Source organism: Chrysochloris asiatica, unplaced genomic scaffold (assembly GCF_000296735.1).
Source record: "Chrysochloris asiatica unplaced genomic scaffold, ChrAsi1.0 scaffold00186, whole genome shotgun sequence".
Lineage (NCBI taxonomy): Eukaryota > Metazoa > Chordata > Mammalia > Afrosoricida > Chrysochloridae > Chrysochloris > Chrysochloris asiatica.
Window position 1 is genome coordinate 2,300,789 of NW_006408704.1, and position 23,809 is coordinate 2,324,597.

At 41.6% G+C, this 23,809-nt stretch overlaps 1 protein-coding gene across 2 annotated transcripts in view; it reads left to right on the forward strand.

Annotated features, from left to right (window-relative positions):
- RAF1 (v-raf-1 murine leukemia viral oncogene homolog 1) overlaps window positions 1-23,452 on the forward strand; it is a 125,951-nt gene extending 102,499 nt beyond the window's left edge. The window contains exons 5-16 of one of the 2 annotated variants that reach the window (XM_006872170.1): window positions 3,818-3,916; window positions 6,068-6,221; window positions 9,557-9,584; window positions 9,691-9,818; window positions 10,483-10,600; window positions 19,430-19,514; window positions 19,664-19,840; window positions 20,785-20,831; window positions 22,095-22,213; window positions 22,546-22,677; window positions 22,817-22,951; window positions 23,142-23,452. In XM_006872170.1, the coding sequence (XP_006872232.1) occupies window positions 3,818-3,916; window positions 6,068-6,221; window positions 9,557-9,584; window positions 9,691-9,818; window positions 10,483-10,600; window positions 19,430-19,514; window positions 19,664-19,840; window positions 20,785-20,831; window positions 22,095-22,213; window positions 22,546-22,677; window positions 22,817-22,951; window positions 23,142-23,285 (1,366 nt within the window). In that variant the 3' untranslated portion in view covers window positions 23,286-23,452. The remainder of the gene's footprint in view (window positions 1-3,817; window positions 3,917-6,067; window positions 6,222-9,556; window positions 9,585-9,690; window positions 9,819-10,482; window positions 10,601-19,429; window positions 19,515-19,663; window positions 19,841-20,784; window positions 20,832-22,094; window positions 22,214-22,545; window positions 22,678-22,816; window positions 22,952-23,141) is intronic. The other variant, XM_006872169.1, reaches the window with a different exon arrangement.
- Window positions 23,453-23,809: the final 357 nt, after the last annotated feature.

Genomic DNA, 23,809 nt, shown 5'->3' on the forward strand with positions numbered 1-23,809 from the left:
GCCATCTTGTTTGTTCTTTGGTTTTTGGTTTTTATTACATATTTTGACTGACAAGTCTGGGTTTTAGCCTTGTTAAATGATGAATTGTTGTGATCTGGACTCCATCTATTTTAGAATCTGACAGTGCTGGGGCTGCTATGGCAGTTATAGCCCTGTAAGATAGAGATTGAGCCCTGTAAGATAGAGATGAGTCAGAAAAAGAACGAAGGCACGTAGGAAGAGGAAATTTTTGATTTTTTTCTGTTGGCAGTATATTGTGAGTATACACTACTATATTTAATTGAAATACATTGAATAGGCCTTGGATATTGAGTAGTGGTGGTGGTGGTTATGTGCTATGGAGTCAGTTCCAACTTATAGTGACGCTGTACAAGGTTTCTGAGGCTGTAAATCTTTATGGGAGCAAAAAGCCTCATCTTTCTCCCACGGACTAGCTGGTAGTTTCGAACTGCTGACCTTGAGGTTCACAGCCCGATTCGTTACCACTACGCTACCAGACATTGAGTTGTTGTTGTTGTTAAGCGCCATCAAGTCGGTTCCGACCCATAGCAACCCTGGATAGGGTTTCCAAGGAGCGGCTGGTGAGCTTGAACTGCCAACCTTGCAATTCAAACGGCTTTGCAGTCTGGTGCATTAACCCACAGCGCTAGCAGGACTCCTAGACATTGAGTAGTAAGGAGCAAAAAGCATAGTTGGTGCTATTTTCTTCTCAAACTAGAAAATACATTATTTGAACTTCAAATGATTTAAATGTAAAAAATTTAAAAGATACTTGTGTTCTTCAGAAAAGAAACCAATTATCAAATTATATTTCATATAGATGGGTTTCTATAAGGGGGCTTCAAAAAAAGTTCATGGAAAAAATTGCATTATCTTTTAATTCCACTTTTCTATGAACTTTCTTGAAGCCCCCTTGGATTTCTTAGGTAGGGTTTAAATAAAAAGATTCAGTGTGCCTGTTAAACCAAAGTCAAGTTTTCTCCTTTTCTAATGGTACTTTTTTGAGGCAACAATTGTGAGGCTGTCCCAGGATTGGGCAGTGTTTTGTTCTGTTGTGCATATGGTCGCTGTGAGTCGGTGTCGACTTGATGGCACCTAACAACAACATCAGGAAAACAAAGGAGTCCTGATGTAGCACTGTAGGATAAACACTAACCACAAGGTCTGTAGTTCAGACCTGCCAGACGCTCCTCAGAAGCCTTATACAGCTTTGAGTCAGAACCAACTAAATGGCACTTAATAACTGGAAAACAAATAATTAAAAACTATCATTAAAACTAATCAGTTAAAAAAAACTACTAAAACGAATCATTAAACTATGATTAGAGCATCTGTTTTTATAGTGGTCACATGTTGCTTTTGCAAATGAGCTCTTCTCGCATATGTGCCCAATGTTGTTGTTAAGTGCCTTCGAGTCCATCCCCACCCATAGCAACCCTGTATAGGGTTTCCGAGGAGCGGCTGGTGAGCTTGAACCGCTGACCTTGTCAGAATCTTAGCTCTGTTATTTACTAGCTATAATCTTGCTGAACCTCTTCTAAGGATTAAGCAAGATAATGTGAAATTATCTTGGATTAAACAAGATAATGTAAGATTAAGCAAGATAATGTGAAATTACTGAGTATAAATGCCCAACTCCTGGAAAAATATGTCTAATTAATACCACTTTTTTTGGGTGCTGAATATTCTTCCATATTTTCGTCTTTTCATCTGTGTGATTCTAAGAAAATATTTCCTGGAAAACTGTGATTTAAGTTACAAAATGCCCTAATGTGGTGCTGATTAAGTCCGTTCCAACTTATAGTGACTCTGTATGGGGTTTCCAAGGCTATAGCTCTGTATGGGAACAGAAAGCCTCATCTTTTCTCCCGCAGAGCACCTAGTGGATTCTGTTGATGTTGTGATTAGCAGCCTCTAATGCATAACCCACTATGCCACAAGACATCCTAGAATGTCTCTTTGTTGTTGTTGTTTGTAGGTGCCATTCAGTAGGCTCCGACTCATAGTACACAACAGAAACACTGCCTGGTCCTTTGCCATCCTCACAGTTGTTTTACATTTGAACCTATTACTGCTGCCAATCTCATTGAGGGTCTTCCTCTTTTTCATTGACCTTCCATTTTATCAAGCATGATGTTCTCCAGGGACTCATCCCTTCTGATAACATGTTCAAGTGTGAGAGAGGAAGTCTCTCCATCCTGGCTTCTAAGCAGTATTATGGCTGTACTTCTTCCAACACAGATTTATTTATTCTACTGGCAGTCTGTCGTTGTTGTTAAGTGCTGTTAAGTTGGTTCCGACTCAGCAATCCTGTATAGGGTTTCCGAGGAGTGGCTGGTGAGCTTGAACCTGGCAGTTCAAACCAAACCTTGCTGTCCACCGCATTAACCCACAGAGCCACACCAGGTACTTTTATTTTCGCCAACACCATAACTCAGATGCACCAGTCGATTTTTCTACGGTCTTCCTTATTCACTGTCCAACTTTTATACATGCATGTGAGGTGATTGAAAATACCGTGACTTGGGTCAGGTGCACCTTAGTCCTCAAATGATATCTTTGCTCTTGAATACTTTAAAGAGGTTTTTAGCAGCAAATTTACTGAATTCAATATGTCTTTTGATTTTTTATGAGTGTTGATGTGGATTCAAGTAGAATGATTTTTTGACAGCTTCAACTTTTTATCCCTATATCATTATGTTATTTATTAGTCAAGTTGTAAGTATTTTTGTTGTCTTTATGTTGAGGTGCAACCTACACTGAAGGCTGTAGTCTTTAAATCTTCGTCAATGAATATTATAAGTCCTTTTTGCTTTCAGCAAGCAAGGTTGTATCATCTGCATATTGCAGGTTGTTAGTGAATCTTCCTCCAATCCTGATACCACATTCTTCTTCATACAGTCCAGCTTCTTGGATTGTGTGCTCAGCATACAGACTGAATAAGTATGGTGAAAGGATATAACCGTGATACACACTTTCCTTATTTTGAACCATTCAGTATTCCTTGCTTTGTTTCCCTCTTGGTCTAAGTATAGGTTCCTCATGAGCACAATTAAATGAAAACATTATTTTGATACAACTGGACATTGATCCACTTACATAGAATTTCCTAAAAATGCAGGCAAGCCAATATGATTCATTTTATAGAATTTTTAACAAAATTCTTAATCCAATCCAAACCTAATCATTTAGGTTTGTTATTATGTGCTGTGGAGTCAGTTCCAACTTAGAGTGACCTGAATAGGGTATTAGAGAGTAGATAGTCAGTTTGCACAATTGACCCTGCAGTTACCAGCCTGGTACTTGCTGTACCAGGGCCCAGAGGTGCTTTTGCTTTAAACCAAAATCAAACCCATTGTCGTCTAGACAACTCATAGTGTCTCTATAGGTCAGAGTAGAGCATTGCTCCTGTAAGGTTTCTAAGATTGTAAATCTTTACAAAAGCAGACTGCCACATCTCTTCTCCCTTGGTGTGACTGGTGGGTTTGAACTGCTGACTTTGCAGTTAGCAATCCAGTGCTTATTCTACAGCGCCATCAGTATTCCTTCTCTCCTTATCTCTTGTTGCTTAGGCAGTTTTGACTCTTAGCAACCTTGTATAAGCTTCCTGAGGAGCAACTGGTGGGTTTGAGGTTAGCAGTCTAGTGCTTTTCCCACAGCACCACACCAGGACCCCTTACTCTAGGGAGCAGAATGTTCCTGGGAAAGTTCAGTTTGAGTAGATAAGGGCTCATAAGAGGTAAGGCAGGCCTGACATGACATCACTTTGTAAAACTGCTGCAAATTTATAAACCAGTCTTTCCCTGATTTCGTTTAGATTGTTTCCAAATTCCACTGTTGGTGATAGTGGGGTCCCAGCACTACCTTCTTTGACAATGCGTCGGATGCGAGAGTCTGTTTCCCGGATGCCTGTGAGGTAATTTTTAACCTACAGATTTTTCTTTTATGGTGGAATAGAAGTGGAAGCATGATCTAAGAGACCAGTTTGTTTTGCATTCCCTACCTGCTTTTTAAAGCTGCTTCTGTGGAACTTGATATTCCAGAGATAGGAATTTGGAGTTGTGGGTAGAACAGAGATTTTTTCTCTTTGTGATCCTGTGGTGTTTCCATTCTGGAAAGTATCTCTGATGGCTCCTGCAGTGAGGATAGCATGACATCACAGACTAAAGAGCTTGGGATTTCACTTACCTTCTTCAGTAAGTAATGAGTTGAACCTTGGTGCAAAGGATTCTGAAATGGTATACAGTGATTCAGTAAAAATAAATCCTCAACTTGGAAATGCTATTATGACCCGGCATTGCTAAAACAATGGTATAAGCAGAGTGCTATCTTAAGGAGTCCTGATGTGGCAGTGTGGGTTAATGTGCTGGACTCCCAAGTCAGCAGTTCAGGTTGAGCAGGTGCTCCCTGGAAACCCTGTACAGGGTCACTTTGAGGTGGAGTCAACTCGAGGGTACTTTACAACAACAACAAATCTTAAGGAAGAATCTAATTAGATTTTCAAGACATATATCCTTTCTAATGAATCTATGAATTTGCTTATAATTTGTCTTTATGCTGCTATTCAGCTTTAAAATCAGAATTTTGGTGAGCTCACATGATTTATTCCATATTACACATGGATTAAAACCTAAAGTATAATTTTAATGTTTGTCCAAAATTTGTTACTTTAACATATGAGTAGTTATATTGATGCCCTTTGTAAGACTACCATGGAAATTATCAAAGACAATGTAAGTCAGAACAAGGAATTTATATTGGAATGTTATTTGGATGTATATATCTTTGTATGTTTTTTTTTTTTGATAATGTGAAAAGCAAATCTGTTCAAAACCACTGAACTTGCCTCTGAAGATAACTTACATCTCTTTTGAATTTCAGTGAAAAAAAATTAAGCCTGTGAAAGTATGTTGTTGTTAAGTACTGTTGAGTCACTTCAAACTCATAGTGACCCTGTGTAGGGCTTCCAAGGAGTGGCTAAAAGTATAAGTATTGAAATTTGTTGTTGTTGTTAGTACTGTTGAGTTAATTCTGACTCATTGTAACTGTGTATAGGGTTTCCAAGAAGTAGCAGGTGAGTTTGAACTGCCGACCTTGCAGTTGGCAGTCCAGTGCTTATCTTACAGCACCACACCAGGACTTCTTGAAATATGTCGGAAGTCAATTTTTCAAGGCAATGAAACAGTTTCCCTTAGGAAAATTAGCCTTTTATCCTTTGAATTTATGTCATAGTGCTATTTGAATGTGAACAAAGTAATAGTGAAAACATTGGACATCTTAATATGTGCTCCCAGATTCTTGGTGGGGCACTGATGTCAAACTGCAAGAGCCCCATGATTGCAACCTAAGATTGGGTTCACGTGAATTCCTATGTAAGCTAGTTTGCAGGGAGAGCAAGGGGAGAGAAGGAGGCACAGTGGTCAAAATTCTGACCTTTTTATAGACATTTGTTTTAAAATTCAGGTCTAACCTGTTAGTCCTGGTGCAGTACTGTAGGACAAGCACTTGACCACAAGGTTGCTTTGAATCCCAAGGTCAGCAGTTCAAACTCACCAGCTAGCTGCTCCTCAGAAACTCTGTATTCAGGTTCGCTATGAGTTGAAGCCGACTCGACTGCACTTAGCAGCTACAGCAAGCAACAACCATCTGTTAAAATTCTTCCTTGAAGTTCCCTAATATAGTTTCTAAATGAAGCTGGGCAAGTTCCACCTCAGTTATTAAGTGATGATGTCGTTTCCAAATGCTGCTATCCATTCTTTTTCCAAGATGCTGTAAACATTTGGAGTATTCTGTAGAAGTGGTTTATGAAAATGATTTAAAATTATTTCAAAGCACATGCATTATTTCCTTTTCAAAAATGTGCATGCAAGAACAGAATTTTTTCAAAAATGTGCATGCAACAGAACAGAATTTTTTAATGATGCAAGTTGAAAGTCTGGAAAATTGTCAAAAATTATAGTATGGGTTAGGTTTGCTCCCAGGTATTTTAATATAGTTAGAAGAAAGCCTTTTCAGTGGGTGAGGCTTACGTGCCACTCATGGGATTTTTTTTCTTCTTCTTGTCTAGTTCCCAGCACAGATACTCCACACCTCACGCCTTCACTTTCAACACTTCCAGCCCCTCCTCTGAGGGTTCACTCTCCCAGAGGCAGAGGTCGACGTCCACGCCAAATGTTCACATGGTCAGCACCACCCTGCCTGTGGACTCCAGGGTGATAGAGGTAACAGGGCCCCTCGGATACACTGTTGTCGGTAGTGATGAAATCACTTATTGTGGGTGGGGTTGCGTATATCAACAGAGAGATTTGGGTTTCATGCTTGATCAGAAATGTTGTGGCACTTTCTCAGACCCTTGAACTTTATGAATTTCTTTTTTTCCCTTATAACATCTTTAGATTGGCTGTATAATCCAATTGGTGTATCATTCAAGTGGAGGACTAAAATTTTCTGAAGAAAAGTTAACATACGAATTTCTTTTTCTTGGACAGATTTGAATAGGAATTAAGTGAGTTAGAGTAAGACCACAGGTAGTTTGATTATATGGGTGTGGGAAAGAAACAGTAGTATAGAGAACTACAAACTCTCTGGAAGTCTTTTAAGTAGTTTTATTTAGAAATGAAAGGGTGGAGTCATAGAATTTTAATAGCTAGGTATTTAAGGAGATAAAAAAGTGCCCAAAGCTAATGTTCTCAAACTGCTCTTTCTTTTCTCAACTTTTTGGGATGTTCTAGTTGTTTGGTTTACTTTCCAGTTCATCTTTAATAACAACTTAATACACTTAAAATACTTCCTTTGTTCTTTATTCTTCTTTATTTCTCATTGCTTTGGACTAGAATAACAGCCTGAATGCTTCTCCCAGGGCGTGGTCCAGACGATTTTATTTGAGGGGAAGAGTAGGTATTATTCTTCATGCTTTGCTTTCTTGTAATTAACAGGATTGCTAAAACTGTCAGAGAGTAAATTAAAAAATGAAACAATTGCTAATTTAAATTATTGACTTATTGTCAGACTAGTTTCCATGACTTCATTTTTGGCAGTAGAGCTATTTAACATTTCTAACATGGGAGTTAAAAATTGTACTGTATGTGGTATTGCCGATAGATGGAGTACATTTCTCAAGCAAGATTTTTTAGGCCAATGATGTTAAAAAATACATGTCTTTAAAAAAATCAATTCCAACCAAAAAGTAAATAGACTTACTTAATTGGCTTACACCATCAGTATTCTCCTTATCCCCACTTAGTTGACAGACACTGGAATACCCCTTATTAAAGTTTATCAGAGATAACTGCTTATCTCCATCATAAATGATTCCTTAGAAACCACAGGCACAGTTCATGTCACTTGTACCTCAGGTCACTTCTGAGAAACAGTAGAACTTGGGAGGGCTGGGACGAGTCGGTTTGCCTTGTTTTCCAGAGTATTCCACCTTTGTCAGGGTGTGAGCTTACCTCTTTTTAGTTTTTGTTATAGTGGAAAATATTTGAGTTGGGTAACTCTGACAAGCTTCCACTTTACACAGGTTCCGCTTTTGTAGGGTTTACTGTACTTGCCATACTCATACTATCCAAGGTGGCAGGATAAGAAACAATAAATTTTAATTTCTGTTTTTTTAATCACATATGATTCCACATTTTTTTAAGTCCATGCTGTTGATTTGTTTGTTTACTGAAGAAGTATAAACCATTTGTACTTGAGCTAAAATATAGATTGTAAAATTCCTTTTAGGATAAATCAATCTAGTTGTTGAAATTAGCACAGAATAAAATATGAAGAATATATTAGATACGGAGACATAAAATGCTATGATACTAAAATTCTTGGTGTGGCCCTGTAGGATAAACACTGGACTGCTAGCCACAAGGTTAGCGGTTCAAACCCAATACCTTGGAAATCCTGTACAGGGTCACTATAAGCCAGAACCAACTTGACAGCACTTTGCAATAACAAGTGCATGAGAATATAGCTGTTGTTTTTGTCAAGTGGCATTGAGTCAATTCCAACTCAGTGACCCTGTATAGGGTTTCAGAGGAACGGCTGGTAGGTTTGAACTGCTGACCTTGTGGTTCACAGTCCAACAAGAATTCCGAGAATGTGAAAATACGGCTTTTTTCTTTAAAAATCTGATAGGAATAGATTTGTTGGATAATGAAGCTATAGCTACTGAATCTTTATTTGAAATCCAGATTGGTTTTGGCCAGTCACCCTGCACTTTAAAGACATGCAGATTCCTGGGCTTCCTATCGTCCCCTCCTCAGACATAATCAATACTAGTACTGGTGGTGGTGGTCAGGTGCTGTGTCGTTGGTTCCGACTCATAGCGACTCTGTATAGGGTTCGGAGGCGCTGTACATTTTAACAAGAGCAGAAAGCCCAACTCACAATCCACTGTGTTACCAGAGCTTCTTAATACTAGTGGAGGAGGGACCAATTGGAAATCTATAATCTTAAATACCTTCCCAGGTGATTCTGAAGCCTAGCCATATTGAGACCCTAGAACCAGGCTTTGTGTATAAACTCTGAAGATGCTTGGGGTGGGGATGTCCAAGAAGAAAAGGTAGAGCAGCTTGGTTTATCATTTTCTTATAACACTGAGTGGGAACATTCCAGTGATAGTTGTATGAGAGAATTATCATATTTTTACTTGGATAACACAAGAAAATGAAGAGAGTAGGAATCCTCAGAAAAATACCTCTTTGAGCATATGGGGGTCAAATGGTTTTTTATTAGCTAACCTATTATAAATTCTACTATAAGTTTGAAGTTTTTTGGAGGTCCCTAAGCAGTTTCTAAAATTGTGCCAGGTGTCCTTTGACATCTTACATGAGTAGGAAGTAGCTAATTTCAGAACTTACCATATGGGATAAAGCAGCACTTTGTGGTCAGAAAGCTCTGGGCCAACCAACATCCATGGATTTTTAATTCTCTTCCTTCCATCTACTCACTTTGTGACCTTGGTCAAGTCTCTTTACCTACTCTAGTGTTTTCTTGTGTTAAAACATAGATTTGGTCCTTCTAGCATTCTATGACCTTTGATTTAGACAAATTTGATAATGTAGTGATGGTGCTTTCATTTTGCACATCCAAGTGAGATCTGAGTGAGCTCTCCACTTAATCCCACATTTTGTTTCATCTGGTTTTGGTGTTGGGAGCCGTAATGGAGCACAATCACCAGTCTTTGAATGATTACAATTGATGGTAAGTCTTTTGAAAGACTTACCAGTTTGAGATATATGTCTATTTATCTATATATCTAGATATAGATATAGATATATAGATACATGTTTAGTTCTGAAAAAAAGAATGTGTTTTCTATATTAATTAATCCTCAATCCTCCTAATGTTTGATGAAAACAATTTTGGAGATATTGGTAACTGACAGTTAGTGAATTTTAAAAAAGGAATGTGATTATTAGAGTATATAATTAGACCTTTTTTACATTTTAGAGGTTTTGTTTTCCACTTTGTTCCTGCAAATCCTCTTTCCCACCATTCCCTTCTCCCTGAAAAATCTTATCTAGTTGAGAGGTTGACCTGCTTTTCTTTTCTGTTTCAGGATGCAATTCGAAGTCATAGTGAATCAGGTACTTGTCCATAGTCAAGTAGCAGATAATAATGAGCTTGTTCTATTTATGCTGTTTATCTTCTTTTGGCTTACCCATGTTTGGATTGTTTGTTTTGTCTAATAAGCCTCACCTTCAGCCCTGTCCAGCAGTCCCAACAATCTGAGCCCAACAGGCTGGTCACAGCCCAAAACCCCTGTGCTGGCACAGAGAGAGCGGGCATCAGGATCTGGGACCCAGGAGAAAAACAAAATTGTGAGTAGAGCCAACAACACTGCCAGTAGGTTAGGGTTCAGTAAGATAAACCTAGTAGGAAATGAGAATGTTTTAAATAGTTTGGGAAGCTTATTCCAAAATGTACTGAATGAAGGAGATGATAAATGTTAGTGCCATTTTTGGCATACCTGTGTGGGACAGTTTGCTGGTTAGCTGTCTTTTTAGGTGGGGCACAACTCGCATGGTACATGTTAGAGTTGATAGCATTTTTTCAACATATGAAATTGGAATTTTGGTGCCCTGGTGGCACAGTGGTGAAAAAGGTCAGCAGTTCAAGTCCATCAAGGTCTCCTAGGGAAAAACATATGGCAGTCTCCTTTCATAAAGATTGTTGTTGTTAGATGCTGTCAAGTCAGTTCCGACTCATAGCAACCCTGTGTAGGATTTCTGAAGAGTAGCTGTTGAATTTGAACTGCCAACCTTGAGGTTCAAATTGACCATTGCTGACCCTACAGCACCACACCTCTGGGGCAGTTGTACTCTGTCCTGTAGGACTATTGTGAGTTGGAATTCACTTAACAGCAGTAGAGTTTTGATTTCTCTGTTCTTAAAAGGTAATGAAAGTAGATCTTTTCTTTGGTGTGCTGATGAAATAAACATTTACCACTTCATGGAGTATATTAACGATCTCTCCTTGTTTCAGAGGCCTCGTGGACAGAGAGATTCAAGCTATTACTGGGAGATAGAAGCCAGTGAAGTGATGCTTTCCACCCGGATCGGGTCTGGATCATTTGGGACTGTTTATAAGGGCAAATGGCATGGTAGGTACAGGACCCTGTCTTCACTGTCAGGACAGGGAAGCTAGGGGGATACGACCCAGTTCTTTAGCTTATGGATAGTTGATGACTTCATAGTATCTCCATGAGATTTTAGTGTTCGTCTTAGACTCCTGCAGCTTTAAATTGGTATCTTAAAAAATGTCCAAGATTATTAGAAATTAGTGAACATGATTTGAAATTTTTATTGTTGTTATGTACTGTGTAATATACAGAGTTGTATGCCCTATAGTCACATGTTGGGGGTCTCTTCTTAGAGTTCATCAAATATTATAAGTACCATGCCTTCCAAATGGACAAGAGTCTCTGCTGCTATGAGGAGTACATAGATGCTAAAAACATAGAGCTGGAAAAGGACCTTAGAGCTTCTGCATCTCAGAAAACTCAGAGGGGGGCACTGACTCGCCCATGGCCAAACAATTGTTAGGAGGAGAGGTAGGAGCCTTCTGAAACAGGTTCCCTAGGATTGGTTGTGGTTCTCCGATGGCACAGACTTCTTGATGAGTATAGGCACACTGCCAGTGTTCCCACTTTAATAGAAACACTTTTGCCTCTTGCAGAAAGGTAATTTAATTTCTATAATTGCAGTTTGTATATTTTGACATTTCTGTGATCAGGTTTTGTTACCTCTTTAGCATGTTAGCAAGCAGAGGCAGTATATTCTTAAAATTGCAGTATGCTGTCAAAAACCATCTCTTTTAATTCAGAATCTACTAAAATGCTTACGGGCCAAAGTACCTATAATCCTGCAAAAGTGCCACGGCATTTACCTTAAATTTTAGATAGACCAGCAAAATTGAAAAAGTTAAAAACATTAAATGATGAATGGAGCTTGCAAATTTAAGGCGCTCAGAACAGAAACCGTTCCAAATTTCTGAGTACTTTATGTTCATTAGGAACCTTGTTGGCGTTGTACGTTAGGCATTGGACTGTGTTACACATATGATCAACAGTTCAAACCCACTCAGCACTCTTCAGGAGAAGGTGTTCTGTGTGCTCTATAAAGACAGGCTGGCATGAGTCAGACTCGCTCAGGAGCGCTGTACTCGCTCAGGAGCGCTGTACTCGATGTGTTTGGTTCATTTGTTAACCTGCTTTACCACTTGTAACTAATCATCTGACGCATTGCTGGTTCTTTAAAGAGACAGGACCAAACATTTGTAGTTTATTAGAGTGATGACTTTGAAAATTGCATCAAATACATTACTCGCCTTTCTTCTGGGTCACTGAGAAAAACTTAAAACTTCGAGAATGTTTTCCAAGGAGATGTCGTAGATGGCTTGGGGATCCTGGGATCCCTTGGGGAAAAATTTAAGCATTTTCTGGAATGCTGTTGTTGTTGTTGTTGGTAAGTGGCATAGAGTCGGTTCCAACCCACAGTGTCCCCTGTATAGAGTTTCCGTGGAGCGGCTAGTGAGCTTGAACCACCAACCTTGTGGTTCAAACCGACTTTGAAGTCCAGCTCACTAACCCACAGCTCCACACAAGGGATCCTATGATAGAGCACTTTTATTTTGGGGTTTTTAAGGCACCTGCCACAGTACTGCTTATGAGCTTATGTTTTCTCTCAGTGATGTGAACTTTCATATTGTGATAATGAGATGCAGTTGTTAGAGTGTCAGCCCTATAAAGACTGCTCTTAGAATGTAGGTAATCTCCTTTGCTCTTTGGATTCTGGTTTTTAAGTCAACAGTCAGAGGAGGGAGGAGCAATGGGCTTTTATGTCAGCCTTTCAGAAAACAAGCTATCTGAATAAAGCAGAAAAATGAGAGGATCAAGGAAACCATAATTTCTAGATTGTTGTATACTGTCATTGTTATGGCTGCTTACCTTCCATGTATCCAGCCTGGTTCCTGTATACAATATCATGTTCTATTCAATTTCATTTAAAAATTACAACTTTTGGGTGAATTTATATTCATGATTTTTTAAAATTCAGCTTAGCAGCTGTGGAAGTAAGCAGAAAACATCTAAAGCAACCAGCATAGAAGCCTCACATCCATGAACTTGCTCAGAGCTGCTTTTTGAGCATAGGGTGGGGTCAGATTTGCCAACTCTGCTTATTATAAAAATACTTTAAGAAGGATAGAGATAGCATCAGAGGCTATCAGACAACAACTCAGAGGAGAAGGCAGAGAACTTGTCAGAAACAGATCTTAACATTCAGTAAAAACAGCCTTGTGCCACTTAGAGTAGAGCAAACAGCCTGATGTAACTTGTATCTGGGTATATCTGCATCACATCCCAACACATAGACTTAAGTTTATAACCCTGTCTGAGTCAAGCAGGCACATGAATTGATGTCTAAAGAAAGTAAGAACCTTCCACATTAACAAGTAATAGTAGATCTTCCTTCAGTGTACATGAATAAGGTATAAACTTTATACCTTATTTATACCCCTTGCATATGAAGCTAAAAATCGGGGTATAACTTTTAACTCCCCCAAAACTGTACTAGTAATCACCCCTACTGTTGCCCAGGAGCTTTATTAATAATATAAAAGGTGGATTCACATATAACATAAGTATTTTGTATGTTATATGTATGATATAAGGAGTCCTAGAGTGGCGCTGTGGGTTTATGCATTGGACTGCAAAGTTGGTTTGAACTGCAAAGTCTGGTTCAAGCTCACTAGCTGCCCCTCAGAAACCTTATACAGGGTTGCTATGAGTAGGAACCAATTCCACAGCACTTAACAACAACAACATGTATGATACTTCACTCACACAAAAGGTGTATTTTCAGTGAGATATAAATGTATTATGTAAAAGATGCCAGGTGTTTGTTCCTACTGGCAAAGCTGTAGGGTTGGCTTCATGAATTTTATTATTTTTTTTTTTACAGTGGTCCTTATGCTGAATATATCTTGAAATATCAGGCAACTGCAAACCTCCATCTATGGTACAGACTAAGCAGTTTAACTTATTCTTGTAATAAGTTCTTTGCTTCTTGGGAGCACTTCCAGCATCACTAGTGGCACTTTGTACAAGTCCCATGGTCTCATTCAGGATGTACAGTATTCCACCAAACACAGTGAAACATATGTGAGAACCACAAAAGATAACATTTTACTATGATACAGTTTCCTGGAGAGACAAACTTCTCATAAGGAGATGATTAGCATCACATGATGTTTTTTTAAAAAAATAAAATTAATATATCTGAACTTGCACAGTTCAAACCTCTGTAGTTCAAGGCCCAACATTTACAGCCCTCTAAATGATACAAGATTATCAGCTACAAGGGTATTTGGATAATTTCACAAGAAAGATATTGCTGTTCAGCTCATACCCATCTGAGAGAAACAGTTTGAAAGGAGAAAGGAATGAACAGTAACCAGTAGTACTTTAGTGTCTGTTACATGGAAGTCTAAGAAAATGAAGGAAATGTTAGACTCACCCCCAGGACGAGGTTGGAGAGCAGCTGCTGTTTGGGGTCCAGCGCTGACTTTGTAGATGTCAGCCTAGGAGAGGCTGGGGGGGGCCTCAGGTTCTGGCACATGCTGCCAGCATTGGAGTCCCCAGTAGTCCCCTTTAAAGGCTGAGTCCCCATCTCTTTGTCACAGCCTCAAGAGTACAGCTTTTTAATTCATTTCTTCTTAAAATTCATGTCTTTCTTCATTCAGTGTTTCCTGACTATTCTTGTAATCCTAGACAAAGAGCACAGCCTTCGGTATGGGTTGCATCTCAATGTCAGGAAAACAAAAATCCTCACCACTGGACCAATAAACAACATTCTTATCAATGGAGAAAAAATTGAAGTTGTCAAGGACTTCATCTTGGATCAACTATCAACATTCATGGAAGCAGTAGTCAAGAGATCAGACAACATATTGCATTGGGCAAATCTGCTGCACAGGAACTTTCTAAAGTATTGAAGAGCAGAAATGTCAGCTTGAGGACTAAGGTGCGCCTGAAAATACCAGGCCATGGTATTTTCAATAACCTCATATGGGTGCGAAAGCTGGACAGTGAATAAGGAAGATCGTAGAAGAATTGATGCCTTTGAGTTGTGGTGTTGGAGGAGAATACTGAAAGTGCCATGGGCTGCCAATAGAACTAATATATCTGTTTTGGAAGAAGTGCAGCCAGAGTGCTCCTTGGAGGCCAGGATGGCTAAGCTCCGTCTCTCATACTTTGGACATATTGTCAGGAGGGAACAGTCGCTGGAGAAGGATGTCATGCTGGGTAAGATGGAGGGTCAGATAAAAAGAGGAAGACCCCTAACGAGATGGATCAGCCAGGTGGCATCATTGATGGCATCAAGTGTGGCAGCGGTAGTGAGGTTGGCCCAGGATCGGACATTGTTTCGTTCTGCTATGCATGGGGTCGCTATGAGTCGGTTCCGACTCGATGGCACCTGACAACAACAACAAGGAATAAAGCAATGAAGAAAACTTTTTTTTTGTTTTTAATGTTCTCCTAGGATCTTAATTAATTAGTTAAGTGCCGTCGAGTTGATTCTGACTCATAGCAACCCCTGTGTAAGGTTTACAAGGAGCGACTGGTAAATTTGAACCACCTTATCCTGCAGTGCCACACCAGGACATCTTTAGTGGGGACCATAAAAAAGAAAAAGTATGTCGTGAATTTTACTAAGGAGTGAATTGGAGGGAAGTTTGCATGAGGCTTAGTTCTGGTTTGTAATAGATTGGTCAAAGAAGAGTCTGTTGAGAAAGTGGCATTTACGTAGATGTCTGAGGAGGTTCAAGGCAGAAGCACCATCAAGCTAAAAAAGTACTCCCATCACTTAGCCTTTTCACGGAGATCAAGGAGTTCTGAATGTCTTGAGTATTGCGAGTGAGGGGGTACCACTAGGAGAGAGGAGAATAGGGATGGGAGCAGATGGAGGAAGTGTAGGAGCCAAAGTAAAGACTTTGGATATCATTTGGGGGTCTCAGATATCTGTTTGACCAGCCTTTGCCTGAAAACCAGATTGTTGGGGAATTCATTCTAGGACTAGATAGTTTCTACTAAGTAGAATATGGCTCTTTATTGGCATTTAGGTATGTTTTACTCCAATGTTTGAGTGTGGCAATGTCTGATAAGCACTAGGGTACTAGCCACAAGGTCAGTGGTTCAAACTCACCAGCCACTCCTTGGAAACCCTACATAGGGTTGCTATGTGTTGAAACCTACTCAACTGAACTTAACAACTAGCATAGTGTTTGGGAGTACTGTGGCCCTGTACAAAAAGCACTGGCCTGCTAACCACACGTGTGCTCCACTTGGTGCTCTGCAGGAGACAGATGAGGCTTTCTGCTCCTGCAAAAATGTACAGCTGCAGAAACTTTATAAGAGGGTGCTATGAGTTGGAACCGACTCAGTGGTACTTAACAAAAGTAACGTGTTTACCATTGAATTAACAGATTGCTTTCCTTTCGTGGCAGTCGTCATCGGAGTATTTGCCGAGCTTCCATTTGTAGACTGCCTTCCTCTCAGAAGAATTCATGGGAAGTTGCTGCCCAGGGAGAAGGAGAAGTTATTGGTGAAGCACACATGACTAGGCTTTTGGGGGGAAACTGACAAGAGGTCCATTTTGAGATTATGGCAGCCAATAAAGGAGATTCGTTGGGCTTTTCAGGCAGTTGTGCAAAGAGAAGATGATTTGTGAGGGATGAGAGGCCATCAGAAACAAAATCTGAGTGATAAAACTGATTCTACCCCAATGAGATGGAAAAAGCAGAGGTGCAAAGACTGAGCTCCAATAAACAAGGATGGGACAGTGTGGCTTTAACCAAGAACCATCTGACCAGTGAGCAGCAGTGGGGACAAGGCAGAGACCTAGAGTAAAGTGCAGCTCCAGAAACTCAGATGGCTCCATACCTATCTGATGGGGCCCATGGGGCTAGAAGAAAAGGAACCGTTTTGCCATCTTTGCTGTACAATTAGATACAAAGAGCTAAACAAATTTTTAAGCTTGGAAACTGATGCTTGGGGGAAGAGTTTTCAGAATGCAAATGATTCTTAGTCCAAGACCCTAACCTGGACCTTGGAATTTGCAGGTAAGATTGCTCAATTCTGTGGAATCCTGGAGCTAGAAGACGACCTACAAGATCGGACGCAAATATTGTCAGAAAATAGGGAGATGGGTGAAAAAGATTAGAAGGGGGTCTAAAAGCCAGTTATGAGAGAGTTTGTGAGCTAGGATTTACTGGAAGTGTGGCATACCTGACTGTCACATCAACTTTATAGTAAGTTGCCAGGCAGATCAGTGAGGAGAGTGCTGTTGGACAGAATATAGCTTCTGGTTTTAGTAAAACAGAGTAACATCATCTGTTACTCTTAGCTGGCACTTGGAAGCTGGATGGCAGCTGGGACCCTGTTCAGTCTTCTGATCATTGACCTGGATAAGCAAACCAGTATTGTGGGTGACTTCAGTGAGAGGTGTACAGCACTGGACAGTACTCTGAATTTGGAAAAATAAGAAGACTAATGGGCTATGATGTTGGACCAAAGTACAAAATGGGCTTTTAACAGGAGGCATTCTGTCACTGGAGCTGTGGGTAGGAGAATGTGGCATAGTTGCAGGATTCTCAGATGACAGTCACTGTGAAGGAGTGTTGACTATCAGTTAATCCTTTAACCTCTGAGGCTACTGTACTCTCTGGGTCCAGGATGAATGTCTCTGAAGACTGTGCAGTGACACCCAGAGTGTGCCCAGAGGAGAAGTGTGAGGATGACAAGGGATTGCATCATAACTAGGCTACGAAATGAGGAGGTCTCACAGAGTAACTTCTCCTGAGGGCTGAAGTCCAGCATTCCCCCAAGCTGCCTTTCTGCACTCTCTACCCTGTCCTGTCCCTTTACAGGCTCTGCCCAGCACTGGAGCTTGGCCACCAACACCGCCATCTCCCTGATCCTGCTGCAGAGCTGACTGACTTCGTAGGGCGTGGTGCCTCATCTCCTCCTTTGTATCCCACTGTGCTGGAGCCTGCTCCTGGCCTGTCTGGTGCAGCAGACTCTTTCTTGTCTGACCGTCCTTTTCTGGTCACACTCTGCAGGCTGTCTCACACAGCTCGTGTTTCTCTCATCCTTAACACGACTTTGTTGTCGTTACATCCAGTCCCAGTGTCGTGTCTCCCGTTTTCTACTTTGTCTCTGTAAGAAGATGCACTCCCTCCTCTTGGAGGAACACCTTGCCCTCAGAGCACTTCTATCTTGACTCAAAACTCCAGAAAATTCTGGCCTTACTACTCAGTTGTAAGGAACTTGAGGTTAGGGCTGTTGTGTCTTCCTAGATAGAAGGCATCTCAGAAGATAGCTTACATCTGTCCTGTCCAGAGTCAACAGGAGCTACACAGGCAGCCCTGGACCCTTGGCAAAAGTGTGTGCTGGTGAATTGAGAGCCAGTTTAGAGGCTGTTCTGTTCAACAGAGGTCACAGGGAAACTGTTTAGGACTGATCACAAGGAAGTGCCTGCACCAAGGGAAGAGTCTACAGGGACTCCTGCAGGGGGGTCTGTGTGCAATGGGGAAGGCTGAACTCTCAGTCCCCACCAAATCTCCATTTATCTGATTCTGAATTTCATCGTTGGAGGCCAAGTTGGCCATGAAACTTTGAAACCCTATTGAGCTCCACGATAAGTCTGTCTAGAAGTGCAGCCAGAGCATACTTCTGACAGGGAGCAAGCAGTCTCGTTAAGGAGGGCCAGAGCTCTCATGAGGTGAATGGACATAGTGGCAGCATGGGCTCAGACATGACAGCAGTTGTGCGGGTGGCGCAGGGCCGGCATGTCTTCTCCTGTTGTACGTGGGGTGCCACAAGTCAGAGCAATAGCATCCCAGAGAAGTATGGTAAACACAGCAATACGAAAACATTCTTAGAAGTGCTTCCTAACTCTAGTGCACATATAAAATGGAATGAACCCCTAAATGTTTCTAAAGTACATGAGGAGGCTGTTTTACTTGCAATAATTGGCAGTGTTAGTTTAGCAATGGGCTAACTGTAAGAGTTGATAGGAATCTTTTTAAACCAAACCTGTCATTGTTGTTGTTCTTGAGTGCCATCGAGTTGGTTCTGACCCAAAGCGACCCGGTACAGGGTTTCCGAGGCTATAAATCTTTACGGGAGCAGAAAGCCTCATCTTTCTCCCTTGGAGCGGCTGGTAGTTTCGAACTGCTGACCTTGCGTTCTCAGCCCAATTTGTAACCACTACGCTACCAGAGCTCCTTATGGCATAGTATTTTAAGGATAAGTAGTATATCCAGAGGAGTCCTAGTGTAGCACTGTAGGATAAGAACTGGACTTCAAGGTTAGTGTGAACTGCAAGGTCAGAGATTCAACTCACCCTCTGCTCCTTGGAAACGCTACATAGGGTTGCTTTGAGTTGGACTCATGGCATTTACCAACAACACTCCTGAATCTGAAGGACATGCTGAGTGAGATAAGTCAATCACAAAAGGACAAATATTGTCTGAAACCACTGTTATAAAAAGTCAAGAAAAGGTTTTCACAGTAAAAGAAACATTAGTTACCAGGGGTAGGAGCAAAGGGAGGATGTTACATGTCAGTATAGACACATGTTAACTTGGGTGAACGAGAAGGTAATGTACAATAAGAGGGAAGTCAGCAGAAAGTTATTATAGAGGCAGATGAGTGCACTGGGAGGAGTGCAAGATTTACAGGCAACAGAAATACTTGGAGTATCCTGCGGTCACAATGGCATATGCGTATAAATGCACGGACAGACACGCAGGCTGAACAGATATGGGAGGGAGTGTGGGCGTCTACCCACAAATGTATTTAAACAAAAGCAAAACCAAAATTGTTAGGTCATTCAGCTGATTGCCCTGACTACAAACTACTTTGCAGGTGATGTTGCAGTGAAGATTCTCAAGGTTGTTGATCCGACACCTGAGCAGTTCCAGGCCTTCAGGAATGAAGTGGCTGTCCTTCGGTGAGTAGAGAGCTGGCCTGTCCAGCCCCTAGAAGGGCCGAGTGGGGTCAGTGACCGTGAGCATGTCTGGAGCACAAAGATTCTGGTGGCGTAGGAAGGCAGAGCAGATCTCCCTGTTCAGAGACTTTTTTCTCCGTTTCCTCCTCCAGCAAAACACGGCACGTGAACATCTTGCTCTTCATGGGGTACATGACCAAGGACAACCTGGCAATTGTGACCCAGTGGTGTGAAGGCAGCAGCCTTTACAAACACCTGCATGTCCAGGAGACCAAGTTTCAGATGTTCCAGTTGATTGACATTGCCCGACAGACGGCTCAGGGAATGGAGTGAGTAGACAGCCTGAGCATCGACTTGTCCCTAAGTCGGAACCTGGATTTAGGAGAAACTATCCAGTCTGTTAAAGTGATTTCTCTGCTATTTTTATACCTCTACAAACGAGTGACCCTTTGGGTGGGCTGCAGAGGAACAGTTACCAAGAATAATATACTCCAGGACATCAGCAGAGATTTAAGCTCCATTTGGTTTTAGGTGCTACCTGAAAGATTTAGCCCAAACCTGAAAACAAAATGGGGGGCAGGGAGGGGGGTGGCTTCAACTTGGATACCCACAAGTGCCCTCTGCAGATGCCAGGCATGGCCCAGCAACACTTTTGCTCATGGGAAGGTTTGATCACATCACTTTTTGGATAGCTTGTGTTTCTTTTTTGAGAAAGTTTCAAGAGCATCCTTAATTCCTCCATTAACTGCTGCCCTTCTGTGTCTGTGTTGACATTACTCAGTGAGGTATAGGCAGGAGTGGGATTACTGGCTTGATCTCTGCGGGCAGCGCTTCTCTAACTCTCCCTCTGAAGAGCTCTTCAGACTTCCGATGTTTGGGAGCCATCGAGTCGGTACCAACTCATAGTGACCCTGTACATAACAGAACGAAACACTGCTCAGTCCTGGGCCAATCTCACTATTGTTGCCACACTTGAGTCCACTGATATTGCCATTTTGTGTTAAGTTAAAGCTCATATTCTATCTTTAACATTTGAGTGTTTACATTCTGCAGATCTTAAGAAATAACTAGTCAGAATGACTTAACAGTTTTTAAATCAATACAATCAGCTGAGAATAAAATTAAGTGGTTTTTAGTGTATTCACAAAATTATGCAGCCATAGCAATCTTAATTCTAGAACATCATACCACGGCCTTCCCCCAGCCCCTAGCAAGCTCTCCAGCTTTATGGACTTGCCTATTTCCTAATGGATTTATTTTCCCTTCTTCACAGCTATTTGCATGCAAAGAACATCATCCACAGAGATATGAAATCCAACAGTATCCTTTGGTTGTTAAATTTATTTAAAATCAAAATTTAGGAAAACAAGGAAGAAGACTCTAATCACTAGTAGTAGAGGATATCTTTTCAGGAAAAGCAGCAAAAGATAGGAAGAAATAAAATCCAAAATTTAGTTTTTTGAAAAACAATAGTGTAAGGTACAGATGAGAATGATGTTTGGAGAAGGAACTACCTTTTTGTTTTTAAGACACTTATTCCAACAAAAGTGATTCTAGAAAGATTTCAGGAGTTGAGAAACATGTTCTGGGTTGTTTGGAATAGGCTTAGTTCATTTTATTACCGTGTTCTACCTTTAGTCTTGGGGATAGATCTTATGATTTATGGACAGTATGTGCCCCAGAATTACCTAGAATAATTTTTTTCTAATGAGTGGTTTCCTCAAAGGTTAATATTGGAGACAGCCCTGGCCCTCCCCACTTCTAAGACGTGTTGTTGTAGAAAGAAAACAAAGAACCACATGTGAAATTACCCTTTAGGGAGGGTGTGGGCATTACAGCCAGACAGGTTCTTGGCTAACTAGAGACATAAGGACTCAGCCAACTTTTGGATTCTGGTTCCTGGCCCATTTGGGTGCATGTCTCAGTTTTGAGTTTTTTGGGAGCACAACATTATGACATGAAGGCACGCACAGTTTTGAAGCGGTGTTTACTACTGGACATCTCAGGTCTGCCTTAAAATCTAATTTTCCCCCAAAAGGGGTGACTGCTTCGGATCTTTGTTACCAGGTGATCGCTGCTATCCCAGTGCAGTTTCTTATGAGAACATTCAGCACTAGTGAGGGATTTGCCATTTTGCTTCCACTTGCTTTTCAGTCAGTCCTCTGAAGGGAAGGACTGCTCAGAAGGCAGGAATCTCAGTAATAAGTGGCCAAGACCTTGAGGAATGAACGTCTGGTGGCAGCTTATGCTCTTCATTCTTGGGCTGAAGGCACCTTCATTGCATGGGGACATCAGGAGGCCAGAAACCCGGCATCTAGACACATACATGAGAAAAGCAGGGAGGAACTTTAGGCGGTCTCTAGCCAGATAATCTGGCATATGGTACAATCCTGCATACCTCCTAGAAGGGGAATTTCAAAATCACCTTATTAAAACTTCAAAAACCTTACAAATCTAGTGCAGAATAGGCTGGGCAGGGCAGATGGGAGGTGGAAAGATTGCCATGCTCTGAAGAACGTTAGGAAGTTTTTCAAAATTAACTTAACCATTCTTTTCAAACCAGAACCCTTAACAGGCATTGAGATATATTCCTCCATGAAGGCCTGACAGTGAAGATTGGAGATTTTGGTTTGGCCACAGTGAAGTCACGCTGGAGTGGTTCTCAGCAGGTTGAACAACCCACGGGCTCTGTCCTGTGGATGGTAAGGAATCCAGGCTCCATCTTCTGGTACAAGGTAGACAGATGGCCCTGGAGATCTCTGGGCAAACTTAAGACCATTTCTGTAGTTTCCCACAAGTTATATTTTTAATGTGGTTTTCTAATCGTGCAGAAGACTACAGGTTATTTGAGCCCAGTCTCCTAGGACAGACAGTCCAACACTAATATGGATTTCCTAGAGGCTGAAGATCACAGAGGAGTTAGCAAGTGGGGTGATAGGATCCCTTGAAGAGTCAGAGCCTTCTGAGGCCTGGACTCTTGTTCATGGAAGGGTGACGGTGGGGCCTAAACAATGACTATACTTTGTCCCTGTAGGCCCCCGAGGTGATCCGGATGCAGGACAATAACCCATTCAGCTTCCAGTCTGATGTCTACTCTTACGGCATTGTGCTGTATGAGCTGATGACAGGGGAGCTTCCTTATTCACACATCAACAACCGGGATCAGGTAAATGTGGGCTGGCTGCTAAATCATTGAGGGGGAACTCTTGGGCTTTCTGCCAGTTTAAGAAGCAAGAGGGTTAGAAGAGGTGGGGTTTTCACTCACATTCATCTACCAGTTCCTTCTACTCTTTGTTCTCCCCTAGATCATCTTCATGGTGGGCCGCGGGTATGCTTCCCCAGATCTTAGTAAATTGTACAAGAACTGCCCCAAAGCAATGAAGAGGCTAGTAGCTGACTGTGTGAAGAAAGTTAAGGAAGAAAGGCCTCTTTTCCCCCAGGTAAGACTTTGCTCAAAGGGGTTGCAACTGTATTAACGATAAATAGAAACAAAATGGAATGTGTGGTGTTTCTACAGGAGGGGAGTTGATTTGTTGGTTGGGGCAAGCAACAGCCGGAGTCTTTGAACCCAATTTAAAGCTCTTGCTGATACACCAGAGCCCACTCATCCTATTTGTGTCATTGTTTCAGATCCTGTCTTCCATTGAGCTGCTCCAGCATTCTCTACCGAAAATCAACCGGAGTGCTTCTGAGCCATCCCTGCACCGGGCGGCCCACACCGAGGATATCAATGCCTGCACGTTGACCACGTCCCCTAGGCTACCTGTCTTCTAGTTTAGATTGTTTGCCTGCACACAGGCCACCAGGGGAGGAAGGAGAGCCAGCAGGCACCACCCTTCGGCTCTTTCTATGGGGACAGGACTTGTTTTCAGAGAAGCTGCTGCTAAGGACCTTTTAGACGACTCACAGGGCCTTGACTTCATGTTGCCTTCTTTTCTACCATTCTGACCTTGGGAGAAGTTAGCCATTCACCATGCTGGTTTGTCCTGCTCACCTCTCCCCACGTGCTCTGAGCCAAGCCTTCTCCAGAGACACATGTGGATGCTGACGGCAGCACATCACCTAGGGCCCCCAGTTGCTGACTGAATAAGGGTAAGAACATTCAGCAGGGAAATGAAGGCAGCAGGCAATCCAGCCCTGATGTGAGGACCTCGTGGATTTTGTAAATAAGCTCCTACGAGGAATGCTTATTACAAGAAAGACTTTTCGAATAGAGTCGTGAGGTGCCAAAAATTAGTTTTGCACATAATGCACCAAACAGACCAGGGCTGTCAAGACCCTGGCCAGCTGAAGAAGCC